Source organism: Hemicordylus capensis, chromosome 5, assembly GCF_027244095.1.
Source record: "Hemicordylus capensis ecotype Gifberg chromosome 5, rHemCap1.1.pri, whole genome shotgun sequence".
Classification (NCBI taxonomy): domain Eukaryota; kingdom Metazoa; phylum Chordata; class Lepidosauria; order Squamata; family Cordylidae; genus Hemicordylus; species Hemicordylus capensis.
The window spans coordinates 209,326,427-209,350,057 of NC_069661.1; the positions used below are offsets into that span (position 1 = coordinate 209,326,427).

At 46.9% G+C, this 23,631-nt stretch overlaps 1 protein-coding gene across 3 annotated transcripts in view; it reads right to left on the bottom strand.

Annotated features, from left to right (window-relative positions):
- LOC128326839 (sodium-coupled monocarboxylate transporter 1-like) overlaps positions 1-23,631 on the bottom strand; it is a 94,091-nt gene that overhangs the window by 64,770 nt on the left and 5,690 nt on the right. For all 3 annotated transcript variants that reach the window (XR_008308310.1, XM_053254527.1, XM_053254526.1), the window contains exons 3-5: positions 15,074-15,125; positions 11,016-11,083; positions 6,807-6,961 (exon numbers count right to left, since the gene is read on the bottom strand). Coding sequence is in view for 2 of the 3 variants with exons in the window: in XM_053254527.1 (XP_053110502.1) it covers positions 6,807-6,961; positions 11,016-11,083; positions 15,074-15,125 (275 nt within the window). In the remaining variant the exon portion in view is untranslated. The remainder of the gene's footprint in view (positions 1-6,806; positions 6,962-11,015; positions 11,084-15,073; positions 15,126-23,631) is intronic.

The following is a 23,631-nucleotide window of genomic DNA, read 5'->3' on the forward strand; positions in this document are numbered from 1 at the left end:
TTGCTTACCTGTAACTTATGATCTGGATGTGATCCGTTGTATTCATAAGAACTGGGTTTCTGCGCCTGCGCAGGGACCTCCCGGGCTGACTAGCTAGCTCCTCTTTGCGCCCCGCCCGTCTGCACGTGCCTTGCAGCTTCCGTTAGAATCGACGGTTGGGGCGCCTCTCCTTCAGATTTCTCGCAGACCGCCATATAAATGACGACCCGTACACCGGCATCCACTAGTCCAGGCATTCTGCAGCGGGGCCGGCTGGGAGGGACTTATGAATACAACGGATCACATCCAGATCATAAGTTACAGGTAAGCAACCTGTTTATCTGGATTGTGATCCATTGTATCCATAAGAACTGGGTGTTTAGCAAGCTACCCCATAAGGAGGCGGGTGCAGATGACCCCCAGCTATGCCAACACACGTTTCAACACTGATCTTCCAAAATTCGCCTCCCTAGCCATCTGCAGATCCAAAGCATAATGCTTTACGAATGGTAGATGCGATGACCATGTCGCCGCCAGGCAGACATCTGCCATTTTAATGCCTGACAGATGTGCCGCAGACGTTGCGTAGGCCCTAGTAGAGTGAGCCCGAACCGTCTTTGGCGGTGTTATCTTCTGGCTTTTATAGGCGAGGAAAATCAGTTCCACTAGCCAGTGAGCAAGTCTCTGGCGAGAGATTGGACGGCCCTTGCTACGCCCCCGGAAGGAGAGAAAAAGCTTTTTACTCTTCCTAAAGTCATGAGTTCTCTCCAAATAGTATAGGAGTGATCTACGCACGTCCAACGTGTGGAGGGCCTTCTGTAAGTCCGTCTCCGGACTACTGAAAAAAGTTGGTAGCACTATGTCTTGATTTAAGTGGAAATCTGTTACCACCTTCGGCAGGAATCTCGGATCGAGACGCATCACAACCTTGTGTGGATAGAATTGAGTGTAGGGTCTATCCATCCGCAGAGCCGTCATCTCGCTCACCCTCTTAGCCGATGTAATGGCTACCAAGAATGCCACCTTCAAAGTCAGAAACTTCAGTGGAACAGTCGCCAGTGGCTCAAAAGGTGCCTCCGTTAGGGCAGAGAGTACTAAAGACAGACTCCATTGCTCCATTGGGCTGCGCACAGGCGGGTAAAGGTTATTAACACCTTTCAGGAAACGTTTACATTCCGGGTGGGAGAAAACCGTGGACCCATCCCATCCCCTGTGCTTTGACGAGATTGCAGCCAAATGCAGCTTAATGGAGACATTCGCCAATCCACTCAGTTTGAGCGATGTCAGGTAACGTAGCACATCCCGAGGGGTCGCACGCGATGGCGTGACACTCTTCCCCCTCATATAACTCTTGAAGCGGTTCCACTTGCAGGCATAACTGCGTCTTGTCGACGCACGCCTACTGTTTAGTTAGATGTTGTTTAATAGTTGATTCTCCAAGCGGTCAGCTTGAGAGAGTGCACATCGGGGTGTAACACCTTTCCGTGTTCTCTTTGCAACAAGTTTGGAGCCTTGGGGAACTTGTGGAACACTGAATGAGACATTCCCAGAAGTGTGGCAAACCACGGCTGGCGCGGCCACCATGGGGCCAGAAGTATGCATTTCGTCTGGTCCCGCAATATCTGCGCAACCACACGGCCCATTAACGGCAGCGGGGGAAAAAGATATAACAGCCCCGTCCTCCAGGCCCGTTGAAAAGCATCCCCCAGGGATCCTTGGCCTATGCCCGCACGCGAACAATAATTGACACACTTTTTGTTGGCAACCGTGGCAAATAAGTCTATCGATGGGACCCCCCAGATCTCGAACACCCTGTCGAGATACATCGGGTTGATTTCCCACTCGTGTCTTTGGTTGAAACTGATGTCCCTGCTGAGCCTGTCGGCCAAGCAGTTGTCTACACCCTTTATGTGTATTGCTACCGGGTGAATTGAATGTTGAATGCACCAGTCCCATATTTTTCTCGCAAGCAGGCAAAGAGACAGTGACACTGTCCCCCCTTGATGGTTGAGGTAGGCAATCGCCGTCGTGTTGTCTAACTCCAGCTGTACTGCTCGTCCCCTTATCATAGGTTCGAATGCCCTTAGGCCCTGGAACACAGCCAATAGCTCCAAGTAATTTATATGCTGAAGTCTCTGCAACTGGGTCCATGTCCCCTGCACGCATACGCTGGTGCAATGCGCACCCCAGCCCGCCATCGAGGCATCTGTCGTTATCCGGGAGGTGGGCTCCTTGGACACAAACTCGACTCCTTTGCCCAAATTGCCCATGTCTAGCCACCACCCCAGGCTGGCGAGGACATGTTGTGGTAATGTCAAGTGCATATTCTGGCCATCCACATTGGGTCGGAAGTTGTGGAGAAACCAATGCTGCAATGTGCGCATACGGAGGCGCGTGTGTGACACCGTTGCGGTGCATGATGCCATCAAACCCAACATCCGCTGGATTCGAACCGCTGGCTGCCGTGGAGTCCTCTGAAAGTGACGTATGAGTTCGTGCATTTGGGTAATTCTTTCCGCAGGTAAGAACGCCCTGGCCAATTCCAAGTCCAGCACCGCCCCGATGAAGTTCACTCGAGTCCTGGGTTCGAGTCTCGACTTCTTCCAATTCACATTGATGCCGAGGCACTCCAATAAGGCTAGCAGCATCTGCACTTGGCAGGTAAGTAAACTCCTGTCGTGGCTCACCACGAGCCAATTGTCTAAATACGGATACAGCCTCAAGCCCTGAGTTCGTAGGTGGGCTACAACCACCGCCATCACCTTTGTGAACACTCTGGGCGCAGTAGAAAGTCCAAATGGAAGCACCACATATTGATAGATCTGTGCCCCTACTGTAAACCGGAGGAACTTGCGGTGACTCTCCTGTATCCCGATATGAAAATAAGCGTCCTTGAGATCCAGAGTAACTGCCCACTGTTCGTTCACCAGCAGAGGCAGAATTCCCTGCAGCGTCACCATTCTGAATTTCCTGGTCCGAATGAAGAGGTTGAGCCCCCTCAGGTCCATTATGGCTCTTATTCCACCGTCTCTCTTTGGTATCTGAAAATACCGGGAATAGTAGCCGGTCAGTCTGTTCGCCCATTGCACCCGCGTGATCGCCTGTTTCTCCAGCAGCACCTTGACCTCCTCCCGCAACACCTCCGTGGCCGGCGTATAGACCAGTCCAGAGAAGGGAGGCCTTGTCTCGAACTCCAACGCATATCCAGTCTGCACTATTCTCAGTACGCACCGGTCGGATGTTATGTTGTGCCATGCTGGCGCACGGCTTGCCAGTTTGATGTTGATCCTGGCAACTACAGGGCCGATGTAGTGGGTCCTGGATTGTAGCGTTGGACTTAATTGGCTGCTGCAAAACTGATGCAGTGGACGAACAGTCCCGTCAAAAGCTCTTGCTGGAAGTGTCCTTGTCGCCTTGACGAGCTGTTTTTCCTTTTTGTTTTTGGTTAAAGCCCTTACCGCGTTGGTAAGGTCTGAATTGTTTTCGGTATTCTTTGCGGTCCCGATACCGATCACTCTTTCTCTGATAATAAGTGCGGCTCCTTGCAGTTGAGCTGGAACCGCTCGAAGGCACCATAAAGGTGCGGGCAGTGAATTTAGATTTTTTTAGCGTCTCCATTGACGTGTCCGTGTCCTCATGGAATAAGCCTTTGCCGTCAAATGGCAAGGACTCGACTTTCTCCTTCATGTCTGTCTGCAGGGTCGCTGAGCGAAGCCACGCATGCCTGCGCAAGCTCACTGCCGTCACCATTGCTCTCGATTCCGTCTCCGACAAGTGTTTGAATGCGCTCAGTTGTTGGCGCGTTATTGCCGTTGTTCTTTCGTACACATCATTAAATCTCCATTGGAAGTCCTCCGGAGACAAAGAGGATGAATCCTGTAAGAGCGCATCCCAAAGTAAATGGTTATAGCATGCCATACACGCCGCATAATTAGCAATACGAATTGCTAAACTGGAGGTGCTATAGATCTTTCGACCCATAACGTCCATTTTCCTCCCCTCTTTGTCAGCAGGCGTGGAATGACAGTGTCCACTCTTGGTGGATGAAGCGCAACTGACAACCAAGGAGTTCGGTATAGGATGACGTAACAGGTAAGAGTTCTCTCCTTCAGTCACCCTATACAAATTCTCAATGCGCTTGGAAGTCGGAGCCCCGACCCCCACTGAGTCCCATGCCACCTTCGCAGCCTTGTCTATCCCAGGAATCATGGTGAGGGCAACAGGATGCGAAGTCTTAGACCGCTTCATCATATTATAGACCGGGTCAGCAACATCCGCATCCGGAGAGCTTACGTCCATGCCCAGGGCTTCAGCGATGTCCCTTATGAGGATATGGTAAGCTTTCAATTCCTCAGTTGGCTAGGTGGATAGTTTTGGTGGCACATCCGAAGGGGGGTCCGACCTACGACTGATATCATCTCTGTCAGAGGCCGGTCCCGACTCATCGTCCTCACTGTCGTCAGAGGGTGAAGATGATGGTTCAGAAGGAGGAGGTGTTGCTTTCCTCTTTCTTTTCCCAGCAGGTTTTTCTGGCATCCTCGTCTGGACCACAGGTAACTGTGAATTCTCTGGAAGGTAGGTTTGAACTTGCACCAATGGTGTTTGTATAGGCAAGTTCACAGACGGCCCCTGATGGTCTGCATGCTCTGACTGCAGCAGCGGCTGAGCCAGCTGTCCAGCCTGCACAAAATTCCGCAGCCCTTGCACTGGTTGCATTTCTACCTGTGTCGCTTTCCAACGCAAGAACTCTGCATAATCATCCGGCACACCATGGCGGAAACCGCAGGAATGAGTTGGCTGCAGCATCGTAGAGCACCCGACATCGGTTCTTGGATCCTGGACCACTGCTGGTGTCAGTGAGGCAACATGAGGCAGATCAGCCAGCTCTCCACATCCAGGACCCTCGTCTAAGCCTGTCGACAGGAAGCCGCGAAACGTCGCACCCGAGGGGGTACTCGAACTCGACTCCAGCAGTTCTCTAAGTCCGTCCCCGTGTGTAGCCAGACTCGGAGTCCTCGGCGTCGAGGGGGACTGTGCCGGCGTCAATGCCGGTGACAAAAGATGAGGAATCCTCCTCAATGTCGAAGCCGTCAACACCGACGAAGGAGCAGTGTTCACATTCAATATCTGCTCCGGCACCGTGGACGCCGACGGAGGAATGGCATACACCGCCTGGGCAGTTATGGGAGGCTCCGATGCCGAGACTTGCAAATGCCTCGACGCCGATATCGACGTCGCCGTCGATGTCGATTCCAACGTCGACGCCTGTCCCAGACTGCCTTGGTCCAATCTCGATGTCGACGCTGGTGTCGATGTCGAGACTAAAGTCGATGTCGAAGCCGAAACCATCCTGACCGTCGATACTGGAGGTGTCGACGTCGAGGCTGTAGGGGACTCAGCCGAGTCCACGTCGTAAATCTGTGCTGCCGTTGGTGAGGGAGTTCGATGGCGAGACTCCTCACGATGGCGACCTTCCCTCTCAGAAGCATGACGATCTCTATCCTTATGCTTCCGTTTTTTGGAAACCTCCTTTGGTTTCTTAAACAGAGTGTCAACAGTGGTTTTAGACTGCTTATCAGCAGACCCACTGGAACCCAATCCCGGGGAGCTTGACGCACCGCACTCCTTCGACATCGAAGCTCCCGATGTCGATCCGGAACTCATCGACGCCGACGGACGAGGAGTTGGTGGTCGAAGTGCCTCCTCGTATAACGCAGCTCGAAGCCTGAGAGCTCTATTTTGTCTAGTTTGTTTTGAAAACGAGCAGCATATCTTACATGCCGCCATGTTATGATTCTCTCCTAGGCACATCAAACAGGCGTCGTGATAATCAGTCGAAGGCAACTTTGCTCGACACTTTTCACACCGTTTGAATGTCTTCTTAGCTTCCATTGTCCAAATGCCATTCCGAGTCAAATTCAGTAAACAATCTTAGGAACAAACAAAGCAGAGTCCGTAATCAAGTCCGTTCGCCGTTCCGAGTCAAAACCGTCCTGTACAAACTTCGAAGTTAGAATCAGAGTCCCAAATCAAGTCCGTTGTTCGTTCTGAAGTCAAACCAATTAATCCGCTCAGTAGAGAATAGTCAAACAGTCCGAAGTCAAATTTTTGATAATAATTGAGGAGCAACAGCCAAGAGGTGTAAGCGCTTTGGCGGTCAAGAGAAAACTGAAGGAGAGGCGCCCCAACCGTCGATTCTAACGGAAGCTGCAAGGCACGTGCAGACGGGCGGGGCGCAAAGAGGAGCTAGCTAGTCAGCCCGGGAGGTCCCTGCGCAGGCGCAGAAACCCAGTTCTTATGGATACAATGGATCACAATCCAGATCAGGGCCACTTAGCCTCACTCCCAGGAGCTCCAAGTCAGGCTGGAACGACTGACTGGGGAGAATCGGGAGCAAGTGGGGAATCTGACTGGCCCCATTTCCCAATACTGCCCATGTCCCCTAAGCCTAACATTGACGCAGGGCGTGTGTTCAGGGAGCGTGAACATAGCGCATGTGTGAATTCCCAGTGGTGAAGGGGGCCACCAGCTGGACCTTGTACTCCAGCCACTGGCGATCTTCCTATACCCCTGATGAGTGCTCCCTCTAACAGGGATTCCCAAATGTTGTTAACGACAACTCGTTGTAGTCAACATCTGGGAATCCCTGTTAGAGGGAGTACTGCCCCTGATATGTTTGCTTATTCCAATTCTAAAATAACTTAGAAACAGTCATGAGGTTTTTAAACCACTTTCCCATGAGTTCTTCCAACCAATCTTGCAACCATATCAAACTCTTTAAGGAATTCTGAGACGTTTATATTTCGGCCTCAGCAAAAGACACTTACTCCCAGAACTCCAGTCTTCCTCCATCTTGAGCATCATATAGAATATTTTCAAGTCCTCCTTTAATTATCAAACTCTGTACAATCAATGCTAGAAATCCAGATATCGTCAGTACAAAATGGAAAACATCTGTCCAGATTACTGCCTTTAAACCTCCCTATTTGGAAAGACAGACAGAGAGTACAGTAAAAGATCTGTTCCATCTATATAATTGCACATATAGATCTAATTATAAGCAATTGCTTCCATTTTTATGGCTAAATACTCATTCCTGTAATCCTTCTTCAAATAAACAGTCCCGTGATTACAAACTATGTACTATTAATAATTATTATTATTATTTATTATTGTTTACACAGTCAGACAGGTGTTATTGACTGGTTTGTTTTATCCAGACATCGAGTCCTTCCCAAAGACCTTGGGATGGCTGGATTTTATTATCAATGTTGTTGCTGTTATTATTATAGATATCGTCGCAGAATATAGGCTGTTCCCAGTAAAGTTGCTTTTTGTAATTGGCTGATGGTGATTTCTGTGGCCCCTATGGTGTTGAGGTGCTCTTCAAGGTCTTTTGAAATTGCACCTAGGGCGCCAATTACTACTGAGGTTATTTTGGTCTTCTTCTGCCACAGCCTTTCAATTTCAATTTGTAGATCTTTGTATTTTGTGATTTTTTCTATTTCTTTTTCTTCTATTCTGCTATCCCCTGGTATTGCTATGTCGATTATTTTAAGTTGTTTTTCTTTCGTTCCAGTGTATCATCCCTGCTACCTTGTCATGCCTTTGTTTGTAGTCAGTCTGTGCAATCTTTTTACAACAGCTGATTAGATGGTCCACGGTTTCATCTGCTTCTTTACAAAGGCGGCACTTGCTGTTTGTGGTGGATTTTTCTATTTTTGCTCTTATTGCATTTGTTCTTAGTGCTTGTTCTTGTGCAGCCAGTATTAAACCCTCTGTTTCTTTCTTCAAGTTGCCATTCTTAAGCCATTGCCAGGTCTTGGTGATGTCTGATTTTCCACTTATATTGTGCAAATATTGACCATGCGGTGGCTTATTTTTCCATTTTTCTTCTCGGTTCTTGACTTGCTCTTTCTTGTAGGCCTGCTTTGTTTCATTGGTGTTGAATAGTTTCTTGTTATTGACCATTTTAAGTGCATCTTCTTCACTGTCCTTGATATATTCTTCAAGGCCTCTTTTCTCCTCCTTTGCTGTTTGATAGACCTGCACCATTCCTCTTCCACCTGAGCTGCGAGGGAGGTATAGCCTATCGACATCACTGCGGGGATGCAGAGCATGATTGATGGTCATGATTTTCCTGGTCTTACGATCTAGCGTCTCTAGCTCTGCCTGGGTCCAGTCTATTATTCGTGCAGTGTATCTGATAATAAGTATAGCCCAGGTATTTATGGCTTGTATGGTGTTCCCACCATTGAGTTTGGACTTCAGGAGTTTTCTAACTCTCCTGATGTATTCACTTCCAATTTTAACTTCAGTATGTGCGATGTTATCAGCCTGGAGAATGCCCAAGTATTTGTAATGTTCTTTCTCCTCCAGGTTCTTGATCTTGCTTCCATTGGGCAGTTCTATTCCTTCTGTTTTTCTTATTTTCCCTCTGTTCATTATTAATGCAGCACACTTGTCGAGTCCAAACTCCACTGCTATATCGCTACTGAATATACAGACAGTGTTTAGCAGTGATTCGATTTCTGACTGGGACTTTCCATACAACTTCAGATCGTCCATATACAGCAGATGGTTGATTTTACTTGATGTTTTAGATGTTTGGTATCCGAGGCCTGTTTTGTTTAGTATTTGTGAAAGTGGGGTCATGGCAATTACAAACAACAGAGGGGATAGTGAGTCCCCTTGGAAAATACTTCTTCTAATGCTAACCTGTCCAAGTGTCTCGCCATTGATTATTAACTGTGTACTCCACATGCTCATTGCTTTGTTAAATAAATATCTGAATGTTTTTGCTAACACCAGTTGCTTCTAAACATTTTAGTATCCATGTGTGAGGCAATGAGTCGAAGGCTTTCTTGTAGTCAATCCATGCAACACTTAGATTGGTTTTTCTTCTCTTGCAATTTTCTAAAGTCATTTTGTCAATCAGCAGCTGGTCTTTTGTGCCTCTGGTGTTCGGGCAATTTCCTTCCTGTTCAACTGGAAGCTGCTTATTAGTTAATAAGTGTTGCATCACTTCATCTGCTATTATTCCAGTTAATAATTTGAACATGGTTGGCAGGCAGGTTATTGGTCTATAATTACTTGGAACTGCATCTTTTGCTGAGTCTTTCATTATGAGATGAGTTTTCCCAGTTGTTAGCCATTGTTCAATATCACCTCCTTGCCAAATGTGATTGAACTGTTTTGATAGTTGTTTATGAAGGCTTGTTAGGTGTTTAAGCCAAAAGCCATGCAGTTCATCATCGCCTGGTGCAGTCCAATTTTTAATTTTCTTTGCTCTTTCACTTATTAATTCTGGTGTTATTATTAGATCTTGCATTTGTTGGTTACATTTTTTGACCTCTTTTACCCAGCCTGCTTTTTTATTACAATCTATTAGATTGTCCCATAATTTCCCCCTGGATTGCACTGTTTCTTCTTTATTTGGTGTTTCTACGTTTCTTGCAGTTTCTCCTTCTATGCTTTGGTAGAAACGTCTGTGATTCGACTGGAATTGCAGATTCTGCCTGTGTTGTGTAATTCTGGCTTCGTATCTGCTAATCTTCTTTGACACTGCTGTTATTTGCTGCTTTATTATTTCCAGGACTTCTCTAATTTTCCTTGAATCTAGATGGTATTTTTGGATCAGATACTGTTGTTATTATTAATTATTAATTATTATTTCTATACCTCTCAAAGCTTGCATCTCTGAATCATATAAGCATACATTTCTCATCAGAAATTTCTTGTCAGTTGAAAACTGAACTCAGCCATTTTAGCTTTTGTTTCAGTTTATTTATTTTTTATTTCTATACCGCCCTTCCAAAAATGGCTCAGGGCGGCTTAAACAGAAACATTTAAACAGAACTGTGCGAAGGAAAACATATCATATGCTTGATTTCCTTCTGAAAATCATAAAACTCATGTTTAATGAGGGGAAAGTTTCAAAATTAATTTAAGTAGGAGTATTAAACTACGACCTTCCAGCTTAATTGGCCTACAACTCCCATTATCCCCAGTCACAGTGGCCAGTAGCCAGGGATGATGGGAGTTGTAGGCCAATAAAGCTGGAGTGTCGAAGTTTAATACCCCTGCTCTAAAACACTGAAGGGGGGGAGGGGGGAAGAAAAGGGGAAAAAGAAAAAGAACTCCCCCAACACACACATGTTAAAAACTAAAAGCCTGGCAAAATAGATAGGTTTTCAGGAGCTTCTTAAAGGACAGAAGAGAGGGGGCATTACGACTCTCAGGAGACAAGGTGTTCCATAAGGAGGGGGCTGAAACAGAGAAGGCCCTCCCATGAGCCCAGGCCCGGAACTCTGAGACGGCCCACCTGAAAACGACCTCACAAGGCTGGTCGAAGGACGGGAGAGGCGATCCTGAAGGTAGGAGAAGTCTCCTGCCCTAGTTCGGGAGCTGTGTACGATCCCAATATTTGATCGTGTGTTAGATAAAAGCAAGGTCAGAGGTGAGGAGCTCAGCTTGTCTGTCGGTCAAGCCCCAGCTGGCTAGAAGGAGCATGTCCTAACTAGATTTCATTCCCAACTTCAAAACAAGGGAGGAGGAAAAGCCCTTTTAACCAGCTGGGGCTTGAGATATGAGCCTCCACCTTTGCTTTTTATCTAACACACAATCAAATATTGGAAGTGGACACAGCTCCCGAACTAGGGAGAACAATAATCCCGAGAACAGCCATATTATGTCTTATGCAACAGTACAACTTCTATGCAACCGCAAGTGGATAGCTGGGTGAATCGCATAATTACAAGACAGGTGCTCCCAGCCCCTTCATTTTCTTCTTCCCAGGGAATTTGGGAATATCTTCTTCCCAAGGAACTTGGGAAACCTGTGAGGATAGCTAGGGATCTGTTACAGAGAATTCCCTGTAAACGCCAGACTATGCATAACCATTACAGTGGTATAAAACCAATGTAGGCAAAGGGTTCTATAACTAAGTTGGAAATTAAACTTAAGATTGCCTTATTATCTTACAGGTGTACAAGCTTAAAATAACATTAGTTTATTATGATGAGCTGCCGACATACCAGTGTGCAATAGAAAGTACAAACTAGTCCTGTTGCAACAACAGATCCCCACAGTTCAAATCCTGTAACTGAAAAATGGAAAGGCAAAAAAACAAGAACACATAGCTTTTTGAAACATGTCAAGGCATACAAGTGGAAGAAATATCTTTAAACTAATAATGCAAAGAAAATGAGAAATACAATAAATGCATAAAAAAATGTTCATTGCCAAAACATGTCCAGAGTAAGAAGATGTAAAATAGAGTTTCAAGTATACTCTAGCAATTGTTTTGGCAAGGATGATCAAAATACCAAAATTTAACAACATAAAAGGTACATGAAACAAACTTCCTAAATTGTTTTAAGCCCTTTAGAACCCCAATCACGCTCAACTCAAAATGCAGATTTACTGCCTACTTAATACTTTTCACTTCCCTCTGCATCCCTCTGTTTCTTTACAAAAGTGCTAAACGTTTCTTAAAGTGTCTAAAATTTTCATTAGCAGACAAATCAGAAAAGTTATTCATTCAACTACAATGTATGTTTGAAAGAATACACACACACACACACACACACACACATATATAAAAAATTTCAAACATATTGACTTAAGGAGAAGGTTCTTAAGGGTCCTTTTATTTCAAACATATTGACTATAGCTCAGTGGCAGAGGACATGCTTTACATGTAGAAGGTTCCAGGACAATCCCTAACATTTCCAAATAGGGGCAGGGGAAAAGCCCTGTCAAACTCTGGAAAGCCACTTTCAGAGTCAGGTGGAGTAAATAATACTGACCTAGAAGGGCAAATGGTCTGATTCAGTATAAGGCAGCTTTATTCCCATGCAGGACAAGGGGAAAGCAGGATTTGACTCAAGATTTTCACATACTTGTTATATGTGCTGGTTATAGCTATAGGACATTTCACATAAACAAGCCTCCTAGCAGGGGTGGCCCAAGATGTTGCAGCGCCTGAGAAAAGGCACAAAATGGTGCTGTGTCCCATGCCCTTGGTGGGGCCAAGCCAAGCCCTTTTCAAGACCAATCCTTGCAAGCTTTGAAAGTGCATAGAGAACAGAAGATTGCTAGTAGCCTCGCCTTTCTTTGTGCTTTTTGCAAGTTTTGCAAGGTGTGTGAAGAGAGGCCTACACAAGGTGTGCTTACTGTTTAGCCTCTTTTCAAATTCTGCAAGAGTAAGAATGCTCCCAAAGAGCTGTTCCAGTGGTGACAGTGGAAGGCATTTTGATTGCCCTGATGACTTTCCAATAATTTGCTGAGGCTACTATGTCGCCTTGCTACAAGGAAGAACCACCCCTGTCTTCTACAGCTGGGAAACAGGCTGCTAGATATCTAACCACTCTTCACTTTGTTAAATTTAGGTCAGCCTTTGCTAGGGCTAGGCTGAATGTACTTCCTTCGGCTTTGCTTCAAAGGAGGTTCTCAATTGTGGCCAAAAGAAAAAAGAAAAGAACTCACAGAATACTAGTTGTGCATCCAGGGGTACAGCTACAGTTGAACAAGGTGCAGGGATAAAATTTGCCTACATGTATTCAGAGCCTCTCCACCTCCAAACGTCTAGGGCAGTGATTCTCAAACTTGGGTCCTCAGGTGTTATTGGACTTCAACTCCCATAATCCCAAACCAAAGGCCACTGAGGCTGGGGATTATGGGAGTTGAAATCCAATAACACCTGAGGACCCAAGTTTGAGAATCCCTGGTCTAGGGGTTATCTCACAGGGCATATCTACATGCAGACTTAAAGAGATTTAAGGCTTCAATCCAATATTACTTACTGGGAGTAAGTCCACTGAACTCAAAGGGAGAAGCATAGTAATAGAGATGCTTTTGAGTAGACATGCATAAGCTTGCACTGTAATAAGGGTGTCGGCGTAGTCAAATTCCCTGACTGCTGGAGAAAAGGTGTGAGATGCCATAGGCACCCCAGCCCCCACAAAAAAGAAGCCTGTGTTCAATTCTTGCACATAGGCCCCTTCGGAACATGTTACGCCACTGCACTAAAGGTTTTCAAACAGAGGCTAGACAGGCATCTGTCAGAGATGCTGTAACATGGCAGGGGGTTGGACTAGAAATCGATTCTATGATTCTGTGGGAACTGTATATTTGTTCAATTTTGGCATATCCTAGAATCATTGTATGTGGCAATTCTTGCTAATGGAATCTTAGTTAATTTTTAACTTTTATTTCATAAAATTGTTTTAATAATTTTATCCTGTTTTTATACCTGTTGCATTTTAAATTATGTACACCACCTAGGGATACACATCAGGCAGTATATACATATGTCAGACAAACAGTATTGCATACAGTGATTCTATCATTCATTCTGTGGAGTTGAAGGAATTTGTATGATCTTTGTGTTTGTTTTGGCTTAAAAATGTGTTTTTGGCAATATTTAAATTTGCTTTAATTTCTTTGTAACATCAATTTAAATTTGTTTCTGAATTTACATGCTTAGTATTGGAGTGCATGTGGCGAAAGATCAACATAAATATGCATGCTCTGTATACATATACAGATGTACATTAATATTTATGACATTTATATCCTTCCTCCAAAGAGAACAAGGTGGCGTACACAGGTCTTACTCCCCCTTTTATATCCTCAGAACAATCCTTTGAGGTTGGTTAGGATGAGAGAGAGAGTGACTGGCACAAGATGATTCAGTGAGCTTCATGGCTGAGCGTCTTGGTCCTGACAAAAGGGGATGATGCTCTAGGGTGCTCACCCTTCTGGGTCTGATGTAAGCAGGAGTCAGGGTCAGCCAAGGAAGCACAGGAGGCTGCAGGAGTCTTCAGGGGATGGTCAGGGAGGCGCAAACAAACATCAGGCTTTACCCAGCCTCTTCTCTGGAGACATGAGGCCTCTGGAAACTGGTAGAGATGTGCACGGAACCGGTGGTTCCACCGGTTCGAAAGCAGCGGGGGTGTCCCTTTAAGAGCGGGGGGAGTGTGCATTTAAACCTCCCGCCACTTTCCCCCCACCAGTGTCAGTTTTTTTAAAAGCCCATCAGGGCAGCAGCATATCTCACTGTTGCCCTGTTGTCCCTGTCTTCCAGATATGACTGAAAGTCACCAACACACGCGACTTCCCTAGAAACTGGGCAGACTAAGTATTCCCTGGGACCCAGTAGCAGCGGTTTGAAGCTGTTATTCCAGCAAAGAGCCCTGTACTCTGAGAGGCTTATGAAGGTTAAGGCCTGGAGTTGGGTGTGAGCCTATCATCTCCTGCAGCTGGGTCTGGTCTTTGCCTTGCTCCTGAGGAGTCCTCCTAATCCCAAGGAATCATTTTCTGGTGAACCCAGACTGAGCTGCCAGACAAGCACTCCTCCACTATTCCTGGAGTTCGGCCATGACCTTCTGGCACCATCACATAAGGGGGCTTGGGGCCTCCTCCTCATCCGAGTTCTCAGGGAGTGTTGGGGAGTCTGGCCCTGGGGGCTGCCTCTCAGGAGCCACCAGGTCATTGGCCATGGGTTCCTTGGCTCCCAGCCCATGTCAGTTGCCAAGTCTCGGTGCGGAATGACTTGGGGGTTCAGCTCATGGGGCTCCCCCACAGGCTCACTGCCTTCTTCCAGGATTGTGGTCTTCCTGTGTTATAGGCTTCTCATAATTCTGCTGGGCCTGCTCCTCATTTTGGGACCCTCCCAGGGCCCATTCAAACATTGCTTCTAAATCAGTCTCTTCCCCCAGCTCCTCTTTGGGGAAACCAAGGTGGATCCTGAAACTGAGTGGGGAAAGATTTGAACCTCACATCTCTCCGATCCTAATCAACCCCCTCTTCAGTTTCATCTGATTTATCTATTACTTTGTCTTATTTCTTATTAAAAATGTCCTATGTAAACTGCATTGAGAACTTTTATTGATAAGCAGTATAATTCACAAATGTAATTTGAAGCGATGTGTCAAGGGGACCCCCATAAGATCATTGGGTCCAGAGTCTGAAATTACCTAGCTGCACCCATGCATGCAATGTACAGGACTAACCTATTCATTAGCTATCTTTTCTTCAATAATTAAAAATAAAAATGACAGTGTTAAAAGGCAGAATACATTCATATTACCTTGATTTAAAGCTAGGGATGGAGTATATAGCACAATTCCAGTGTATACTATCTGCAGAGATAGAACAAAAAAACATTCACATGAAATAAATTGTCCATCAGAGCATTATGTTCTATATAAGTATTCACTGATTTAAATATGAAATAGCACCCACTGGTGGCGCTGGTGGGTCCTGGAACTGGGAGGGGGGCAGCGCTGGCAGGGTAGGTGATGGGTGGAGCTACAGGTAGTGAGAAGTGCAGCCAATTGTGGCCAGCTGCAGAGCTGGAGCCAAGGCTAGGTGGGTGCCTTAGTATTGGTCTACACTGGCAAAGTATTGATTTGTAGCTAAAGAGTGGGATCAAAATACAAAGACACATACAAGCACACAAATCTCAATTGCTCATTAGCAGAGATACAGAGAAATATGGAAAACACCACTTGCCTTATAGTGCTACAGTAGTGTGTAAATTTGTATCTAACACAGCAGGATCAAAACAAGTACACACACAGGAAAAGAACTGTACAAGCCACAAGAAGACACGGACTGCTTAAAATCCTAATTGTATAAGTTCCCAGGCAGGCAAGAGAAAGAGACATTTAGAGAGGGAGGAAGTTTGATTTAAAAAGGGGAAGAGAGATGGAACAGGGCCCAGCAAGGCGCAAACAATCTGGACGGAGGTAAAAGACGAGAAGCTTGGAGGGGTTAGTTGACAGAGGTGAATCTACGAGAGTGCTTCCTCCATGAAACCAGCTTTCTATGTTAGCGAGGAAGACAGGGCAGATCAGGCTGGGCAAGAAAGCCAATCTGAAGGGTGGCATGAAGAATTGAACACAGCGTGGCCTGTGAACTTGGATTTAGACCCCGCAATTACTGCAGTGTCTGAATCGGAGGTGTCTAGTGACTCCTCTTATGTGATGACCCTGGATCAATTTCAGTATCTGACTCCTGAGGATGTAGACAAGTTGCTTGGAATGGTGCAGCCTACCACCTGTCCTCTTAATCCTTGCCTGACATAGCTTATACTATCTTATACTATCTGGCAGGAAGGCTGCTGTAGAGGGCCTGGTAGAGATTTTAAATGCTTCTCTGAGGGACAGCAGGATGACCCCTTGTCTGAAGGAGGCAATCATCAGACCACTTCTGAAAAAGCTTGCCTTGGATCCCTCAGAGTTCAGCAACTAGAGGCCTGTTTCCAACCTTCCATGGCTCAGCAAGGTGATTGAGAAGGTGGTGGCCTCGCAGCTCCAGGCCGTCTTGGAGGAAACTGGTCATCTAGACACATTTCAAACTGGCTTTCGGGCAGACTATGGGGTGGAGACTGCCGTGGTCAGCCTGATGGATGGTCTCCAATTGGGAATTGATAGGGGGAGCGTGACTCTGTTGGTCCTCTTGACTATCTCGGCAGCTTTCGATACTATCGACCATAGTATCCTTCTGGAACATCTGAAGGGACTGGGGGAGGGAGACACTGCTTTGCAGTGGTTCCGCTCCTACCTCTCAGGCAGATTCCAGATGGTGTCTCTTGGAGACTGTTGTTCTTCCAAATCTGAACTTTCCTATGGTGTCCCTCAGGGCTCTGTATCGTCTCTGATGTTGTTTAACATCTACATAAAACCGCTGGGAGAGGTCATCAGGAGATTTGGTGTAGGGTGTTATCAGTATGCTGATGACACCCAAATCTATTTCTCCATGTCAACATCATCAGGAGAAGGTATAACCTCCCTAAATGCCTGCCTGGAGACAGTAATGGGCTGGATGAGGGATAACAAACTGAGACTGAATCCAGATAAGACAGAGATACTTATTGTGCAGGGTCGGAATTTGGGAGATTATTTTGATCTGCTGGTTATGGATGAGATCACGCTCCCCCAGAATGAACAGGTTTGCAGTCTGGGGGTGCTTCTGGATCCAAACCTCTCCCTGGTGTCCCAGGTTGAGGTGGTGGCCAGAGGTGCTTATGGATGCAGCATCCATTTCTTGAGAAGAATGGCCTCAAAATGGTGGTACATATGCTGGTAACCTCTAGACTGGATTATTGCATAAGCCCCACCACCTGTTGAGACCATCTAGAGAGGCTCACCTGCAGTTGCCACCAACTCATTCGGCAGCTACTCAGGAATGGGCCTTCTCTGTTGCTGCCCCTGGACTTTGGAATGTGCTCCCTGTTGAAATAAGAGCCACCCCATCTCTGGCAACTTTTTAAAAGGCACCAAAGATGCATTTATTCACCCTGGCTTTTAATTAGACTTATGGTTTAAATTTTTAATGCTGGTTTTAAATGATTTTAATTGGTTAAATGATTTAGTTTTTATTTTAACTGTTAATTATTTTAATTGTTTTTATTTGTTGTAAACCACACTGAGCCATTTTTGGATGGGGGGTATATTAATCAATCAATCAATCAAACTTGAATTGGGGTAGATGATATCATCACACAAACTATGTGTTTGAGGTATCCCTATGTGTCCCTACACCTGTACTAAATTTGGTTCAAATCAGTTAGGCAGTCCACAGGTTAGTCCTCTTGCACCTCAAATGTTTATGTGCCTGCCACCTTGGATCGAGGTGGATGACATCATCACAAACTAAACCCTAACCCTACAACTGTACCCAACTTGGTTCATATCGGTCCAGGCATTGCGAAGCAGATAGGGGATGGGGTCGGGGGACAAGGACACACATACACACACAAGGAATGTTGGGCAATTTCACAGGCCTACTGGAAAGGCCTACTACAAGACACATCTCTCAAAAGTTAGCTTCTTCAGCAGAATGTAGGTCAATTGCATAGTGTTTTACAAAAGGCAGCTCTGATGACCATGTGGCTTATTTACAAATGTTGTCAGTAAAGATACCAGAGAAATGTGCCACAGATGCAGCATACACTCTTGTAGTAAAGCATGCCGTCGAGTCAGTGTCAATTCCTGGCGACCACAGAGCCTTGTGATTGTCTTTGGTAGAATACAGGAGGGGTTTACCATTGCTTCCTCCCGCGCAGTATGAGGTGATGCCTTTTAGCATCTTTCTGTATCGCTGCTGCCCAATATAGGTACCAGTGGGGATTCAAACCGGCAATCTCATGCTTGCTAGGCAAGTCATTTTCCACTGTGCCATGAGGTGGCTACCGCTCTTGTAGAGGGTGATCTAATTGTGCATGGTGGGTCCACCTTCTGAATCTTGTATGCTAAAGATATTAGTTCTACGAACCAATGGGATAGATGTTGCCTTGATATAGGCTTGCCCTTGGGTCTCCCATTATAGGCTACAAATAGTCAATTACTCAGACAACCCTTAGTTTTATCTAAGTAAAATAATAAGGACCTTTGGACATCAAGAGGAGAGCTGGTCTTCTGGTAGCAAGCATGACATCCCCTTAGCTAAGCAGGGTCTGCACGGGTTGCATATGAGTGGGAGACTTGATGTGTAAGCACTGTAAGATATTCCCCTCAGGGAAGGGAACCACTCCGGGAAGAGCAGAAGGTTCCAAGTTCCTTCCCTGGAATCTCCAAGATAGGGCTGAAAGAGATTCCTGCCTGCAACCTTGGAGAAGCCCCTGTCCGTCTGTGTATACAATACTAAGCTAGATGGACTAGTCTGACTCAGTATATGGCAGCTTCCTATGTTCCTATCCAATGCATGCAAAGATGTTTTCAAAGGTTTAGTAGGGTTTCTGAAACACATGGACAGCACTATATCCCAATTTAGGTGAACTTCTACCACTTTAGGTCCATACACATGAGCAATTTGGGGGAAACCTAGTATAAGATGACTCAATTCTCAAAGTCATTAACTCACTTGGCAGTAGTTATGGCTACTAGAAAAACAATTTTTAATGTAATGAATTTCAAGGAAATAGTTGCCATTGGTTCAAAAGGTAGCTCAGCCAGAGTAGCAAGAACCAAAGAAACTATTCCATCAGTTCCCTAACCAGGGGATATAAATTATTTAACCCCTCATGAGTCTTTTGCAATCTGGATGAGAAAACAGTTTCCCACCCCTGATTATTTTGAGGATCATTTTGAAGGAACACTGGCCGATCCACTGTGCTTTAGGCTCATTAAATATAATATATGTCTAATTTGGGCATCTTCAGGAGTAAAACCCTGTACACGTGCATACAATTTAAACCGCCTCCACTTGTAAGCATAATTACACCTAGTGGAAAATTTTCTCACATTCAAGAGTATTCTATCTTGGAGCTGATCTTCCAAGCTGTCAGCTTTAGAGTCTTTAGATTGGGATGCAGGATTTGACCCTCATCCTGGGACAGTAGATCCAGACACTGAAGCAGGCGCCCATATCTGCATGTCGACTGAGTACAAGTGGAAACCACGCTTGGCGCAACCACCAAGAAATCAACAGAATGAATGACACATTCTCTAGGATAATCCTGGCCACTACACTGCCCAAGAAAGAAGATGGAGGAAACATGTAAAATAGTCTGTTCCTCCAACTCCACTGGAATGCATCTCTGATGGAGTTCTGTCCTAGACCTGCTCTGGAGCAATATCTGGGGCATTTCTTGTTTTGCTCTGTTGCAAATAATTGCAATGATGGATGCCCCTCAGGAGTTTAATATCTTTGTTAAATATTTCAGATGAATCTCCCCAGGCAAGGAGCCAGCCGAACAGTGGCCTGTGTCCAGCCCCACCCAGCGACCCCTCTAGTGATGCCCTGTGCGCATGACATCATGCACATTGGTGCATGGCTCGGAGAGAGAGCCCCGAGCTAGCTCTCTCCCGCCCACACCCTGGCTCCGAAGAGCCCTGAGCGAGCTCTCTCCCATAAATTTAAGGCAGTGTTTGCTGTCCGACAGTCTTTATTTCCCTTTCTCTCCCTCCAATGAGGGAGGAGAAAGGGAAATAAAGGCTATCAGGCAGCAAACGCTGCCTTAAATGGACAAGGGAGAGCTTGCTGGGGCAATCTGAAACCCGAGCCACGCCCCCCTGTGGGCTTTGGGGGCCTTTCCCATTGGCAGCCCTAGTCCTTTGAACCTGTTCACACAATGGTGACTTCACCCTTGAATCTCCCATTCGTGATGTTGCAAACCCATTGCTGTCTCGCTTAAATTATCAACCAAAGTATTCTCTGTCCCTTTTATGTGGAATGTAATTGGGTAAAGTTGATGAACAATGCACCAGTTCCACAGGTGGACACTTAAAGTGCATAAGGAATGGGAGAGTCCTTGTTTCTTATGTAGGTAGTGGCAGTAGCGTTGTCTAGTTCTATCTGAACCATATTCCCCTGAATCAAAGGCAGGAAGGATTTTAAAGCTTGGAGCACAACTAACAGTTACAGGAAATTGATGGGAAACCTCCTGTGTTGAGGAGTCCATATTCCCTGTGTCTTGCATGTCCCGCAATGCCCTCCCCCCATATCTTGTGAGGGATGCAGCGGTAGTTACTCTAACAATAGGAGTCGGAATCTTGGACCCCTTCCATAAGGTTTTCCTCCAGAGTCCACAAGTGCAGGGATCTCAGGACTGACACTCTTACATTTTGTAAAGACTCTCGGAACGGGTGACAATCTAAATGGAATCATACTGAATTGGAACACTGCACTTCCTGCTATGAACCTTAAATACTTTCTGTGGCGCTTTTGAATGCCTATATATATGCATCCCTCAGATCCGGCATAACGAGCCGTTCCTCCTTGTAACGGAGTGGTAGGATACCTTGCAACGTTATCATTGCAAGTTATCCTGGCTCAATTATATTTGTCAAACCACCTTAAATCCATTAGGGGCCGCATTCCTCCATTCTTCTTTGGGATTTGGAAGCAGTGTTCCCTTTAAGGCATGCGCCTGCTCAGGTTGAATCAAGAAGGCCCTATTCCAAATGCACATGCACACACACACTGCCTTGATACTGCCACCCAGAACAAAACTCATTCTGCACACAGATGAAAAAAATTAGAAAGAACACTCTTTGGAAGTAATGAAAGTAGTAACCGCCTTTTTGACAAATTCACCACACAGGGCTAATTGCACCCTTTTCTAACAAAACTTTCACCTCTTCTATCATAGATGTTGTCATATATTTTATTCCTGCAAAAACAGGTAGAATCTTGATCTCAATCACATAACCTGTATTGACAATGCACAGGACCCACACATCTGATGTTATGTTTTGCCAGTTTTATAGAGATGGAAGTTTGAATGGAATCTGGTGGAGCAATCAAAGTATCAAAGATGCTGTTATTAGGCTGCTGTTCGGCACAGGAGCCTTGTTGCTACTTCCGTTTGGGGTTGTATCCCCTTTTTTAGCATGGATGGTAGGACCACTTGTAATCTCTCCATTCTGGTAGGGGTGTGCATGGAACCACAGAGCTGCAGTGCGGCACTGTGGGGTGGGTTTCTTTAAGGGTGGGGAGGGTTTACTTACCCCTCCCGCCGCTTTTCCCCCTCCAGGGCTCGTATATATTGTAATAATTGGGACGGCAGGATACCTCCCTGCCGCCCCTTGTCCCTCTGAATGCCGCCTCCAGGACGGGGTGGGCGTGCGCGTGGCTCTGCGAAGGAAAGATCCTGAGGACTCACGTTTTAAAAGTTAACTACCGATGGCAATGGTAAACCCCAACGAGAAGCCGGCACAGCACCGAGCCGGCCTCCGGCACCTCTCCGCTCGGCAGCTCCCCCATCCTGAGCCGCCGCCAGCAGCCACTGCGAGGAGCTCCGCCAGGAAGGACGCGCCGACGCGCCCAGCCAACCCTCACTTCCGGCTCCCAGGCGACTTCCCCCCACATACAGCGTGGCCCGATGGGAGGAGGAGAAGCAGGCAGCCACGCTGAATGTGGGGGAAATTATTACAATATATACGAGCCCTGGAGGGGGAAAAGCGACGGGAGGGGTAAGTAAACCCTCCCCGCCCTTAAAGAAACCCCCTCCACCCGAACCGAACCGGCCAGGTCCAGACTGGTCCGGACAATCCGGAGGCCTTTACAATGGCCTCCGGACCGGTCCGGACCCATCCCTACATTCTGGCAGTTTGTATGATTGACACTGCCAGTTAAAGGGCTCATTCCTGTATGCTGAATAAGATAAGATGTGAATGTCTTAGCAGTATACTAGTGATGTGCATGGTCCGGAGCAGTCCGGACCAGCACCAAAGGGGAGCCTATCTTTTAGGGCGGGGAGGGCTTGTTTACCCCTCCCGCGCCTCTTTGCCCCCGCCAGTGGCCGTAATCTACTGTAAAATTTGGGCGCTGGAAACCAGCCACCCCAGCCGCCGCCGCCGCGCCCCCCCCCCCCGCGAGCAAATTAGAGATAAAAAAGGCTACTGCCTACAAGGAAAGGCTACTGCCGCCCTGCCGCCCCCCCGCCCCCCCCCACGAGTGCTCACTAAGTTAGAAGAACTTAGAGAGGAGCTCGCGAACAGAGCTCCTCTCTTATCGAAGCCTCCGGCCCAACTGGGGCCTTGGGCGCGTGCGCACGCGCACTAGAGCTCTTTATCCTATAGAGCTTTTGCCGGAGGCCCGGTCTACCCGCCGGGAAGAAGCCGGGTAGACCGGGCCTCCGGCGATCGGAGGCCCGGTCTACCCGGCTTCTTCCCGGCAGGTAGACCGGGCCTCCGGCAAAAGCTCTATAGGATAAAGAGCTCTAGTGCGCGTGCGCACGCGCCCAAGGCCCCAGTTGGGCCGGAGGCTTCGATAAGAGAGGAGCTCTGTTCGCGAGCTCCTCTCTAAGTTCTTCTAACTTGGTGAGCACTCGTGGGGGGGGGGGGCGGGTGGCGGGGGGGCGGCAGGGCGGCAGTAGCCTTTCCTTGTAGGCAGTAGCCTTTTTTATCTCTAATTTGCTCGCGGGGGGGGCGCGGCGGAAGCGGCGGCGGCGGCTGGTTTCCAGCGCCCCAATTTTACAGTAGATTACGGCCACTGGAGGGGCAAAGAGGCGCGGGAGGGGTAAACAAGCCCTCCCGCCCTTAAAGCAATACCCCCCCCACCCGGACCCGGACCAACCAGGGCAGAACCGGTCCGGCAGTTCGGCCATTCTATAGAATGGCCACCGGACCGGTTCGGACACACGCCTACAGTATACCTTGATTTTTAAAAAAATAAATAAATCTCCATAGTATTGTTAGTCTCTTCATTAAACAATCCCTTTCCATCAAAGAGAAGATGTCCGGCTGCAGGTTTCATGAGCACAACCATGAATGCCTTCACAGAGCATAGGAATATAGGAAGAACATAGGAAGCTGCCATATACTGAGTCAGACCATTTGTCTATCTAGCTCAGTATTGCCTTCACAGACTGGCAGCAGCTTCTCCAAGGTTGCAGGCAGAAATCTCTCTCAGCCCTATCTTGGAGAAGCCAGGGAGGGAACTTGAAACCTGCTCTTCCCAGAGCGGCTCCATCTCCTGAGGGGAATATCTTACAGTGCTTACAAATCAAATCTCCCATTCATATGCAACCCAGGCAGACCCTGCTTAGCTAAGGGGACAAGTCAAGCTTGCTACCACAAGACCAGATCTCCCACTTATGGCACATGACTCAGTCTCCACCAAGTACTTTGCCCTGCTAAGATGCTGGTGGGTAATGTCCATGGACTTAGCTAAAGTGTCTTTGAACTTCTGACAGAA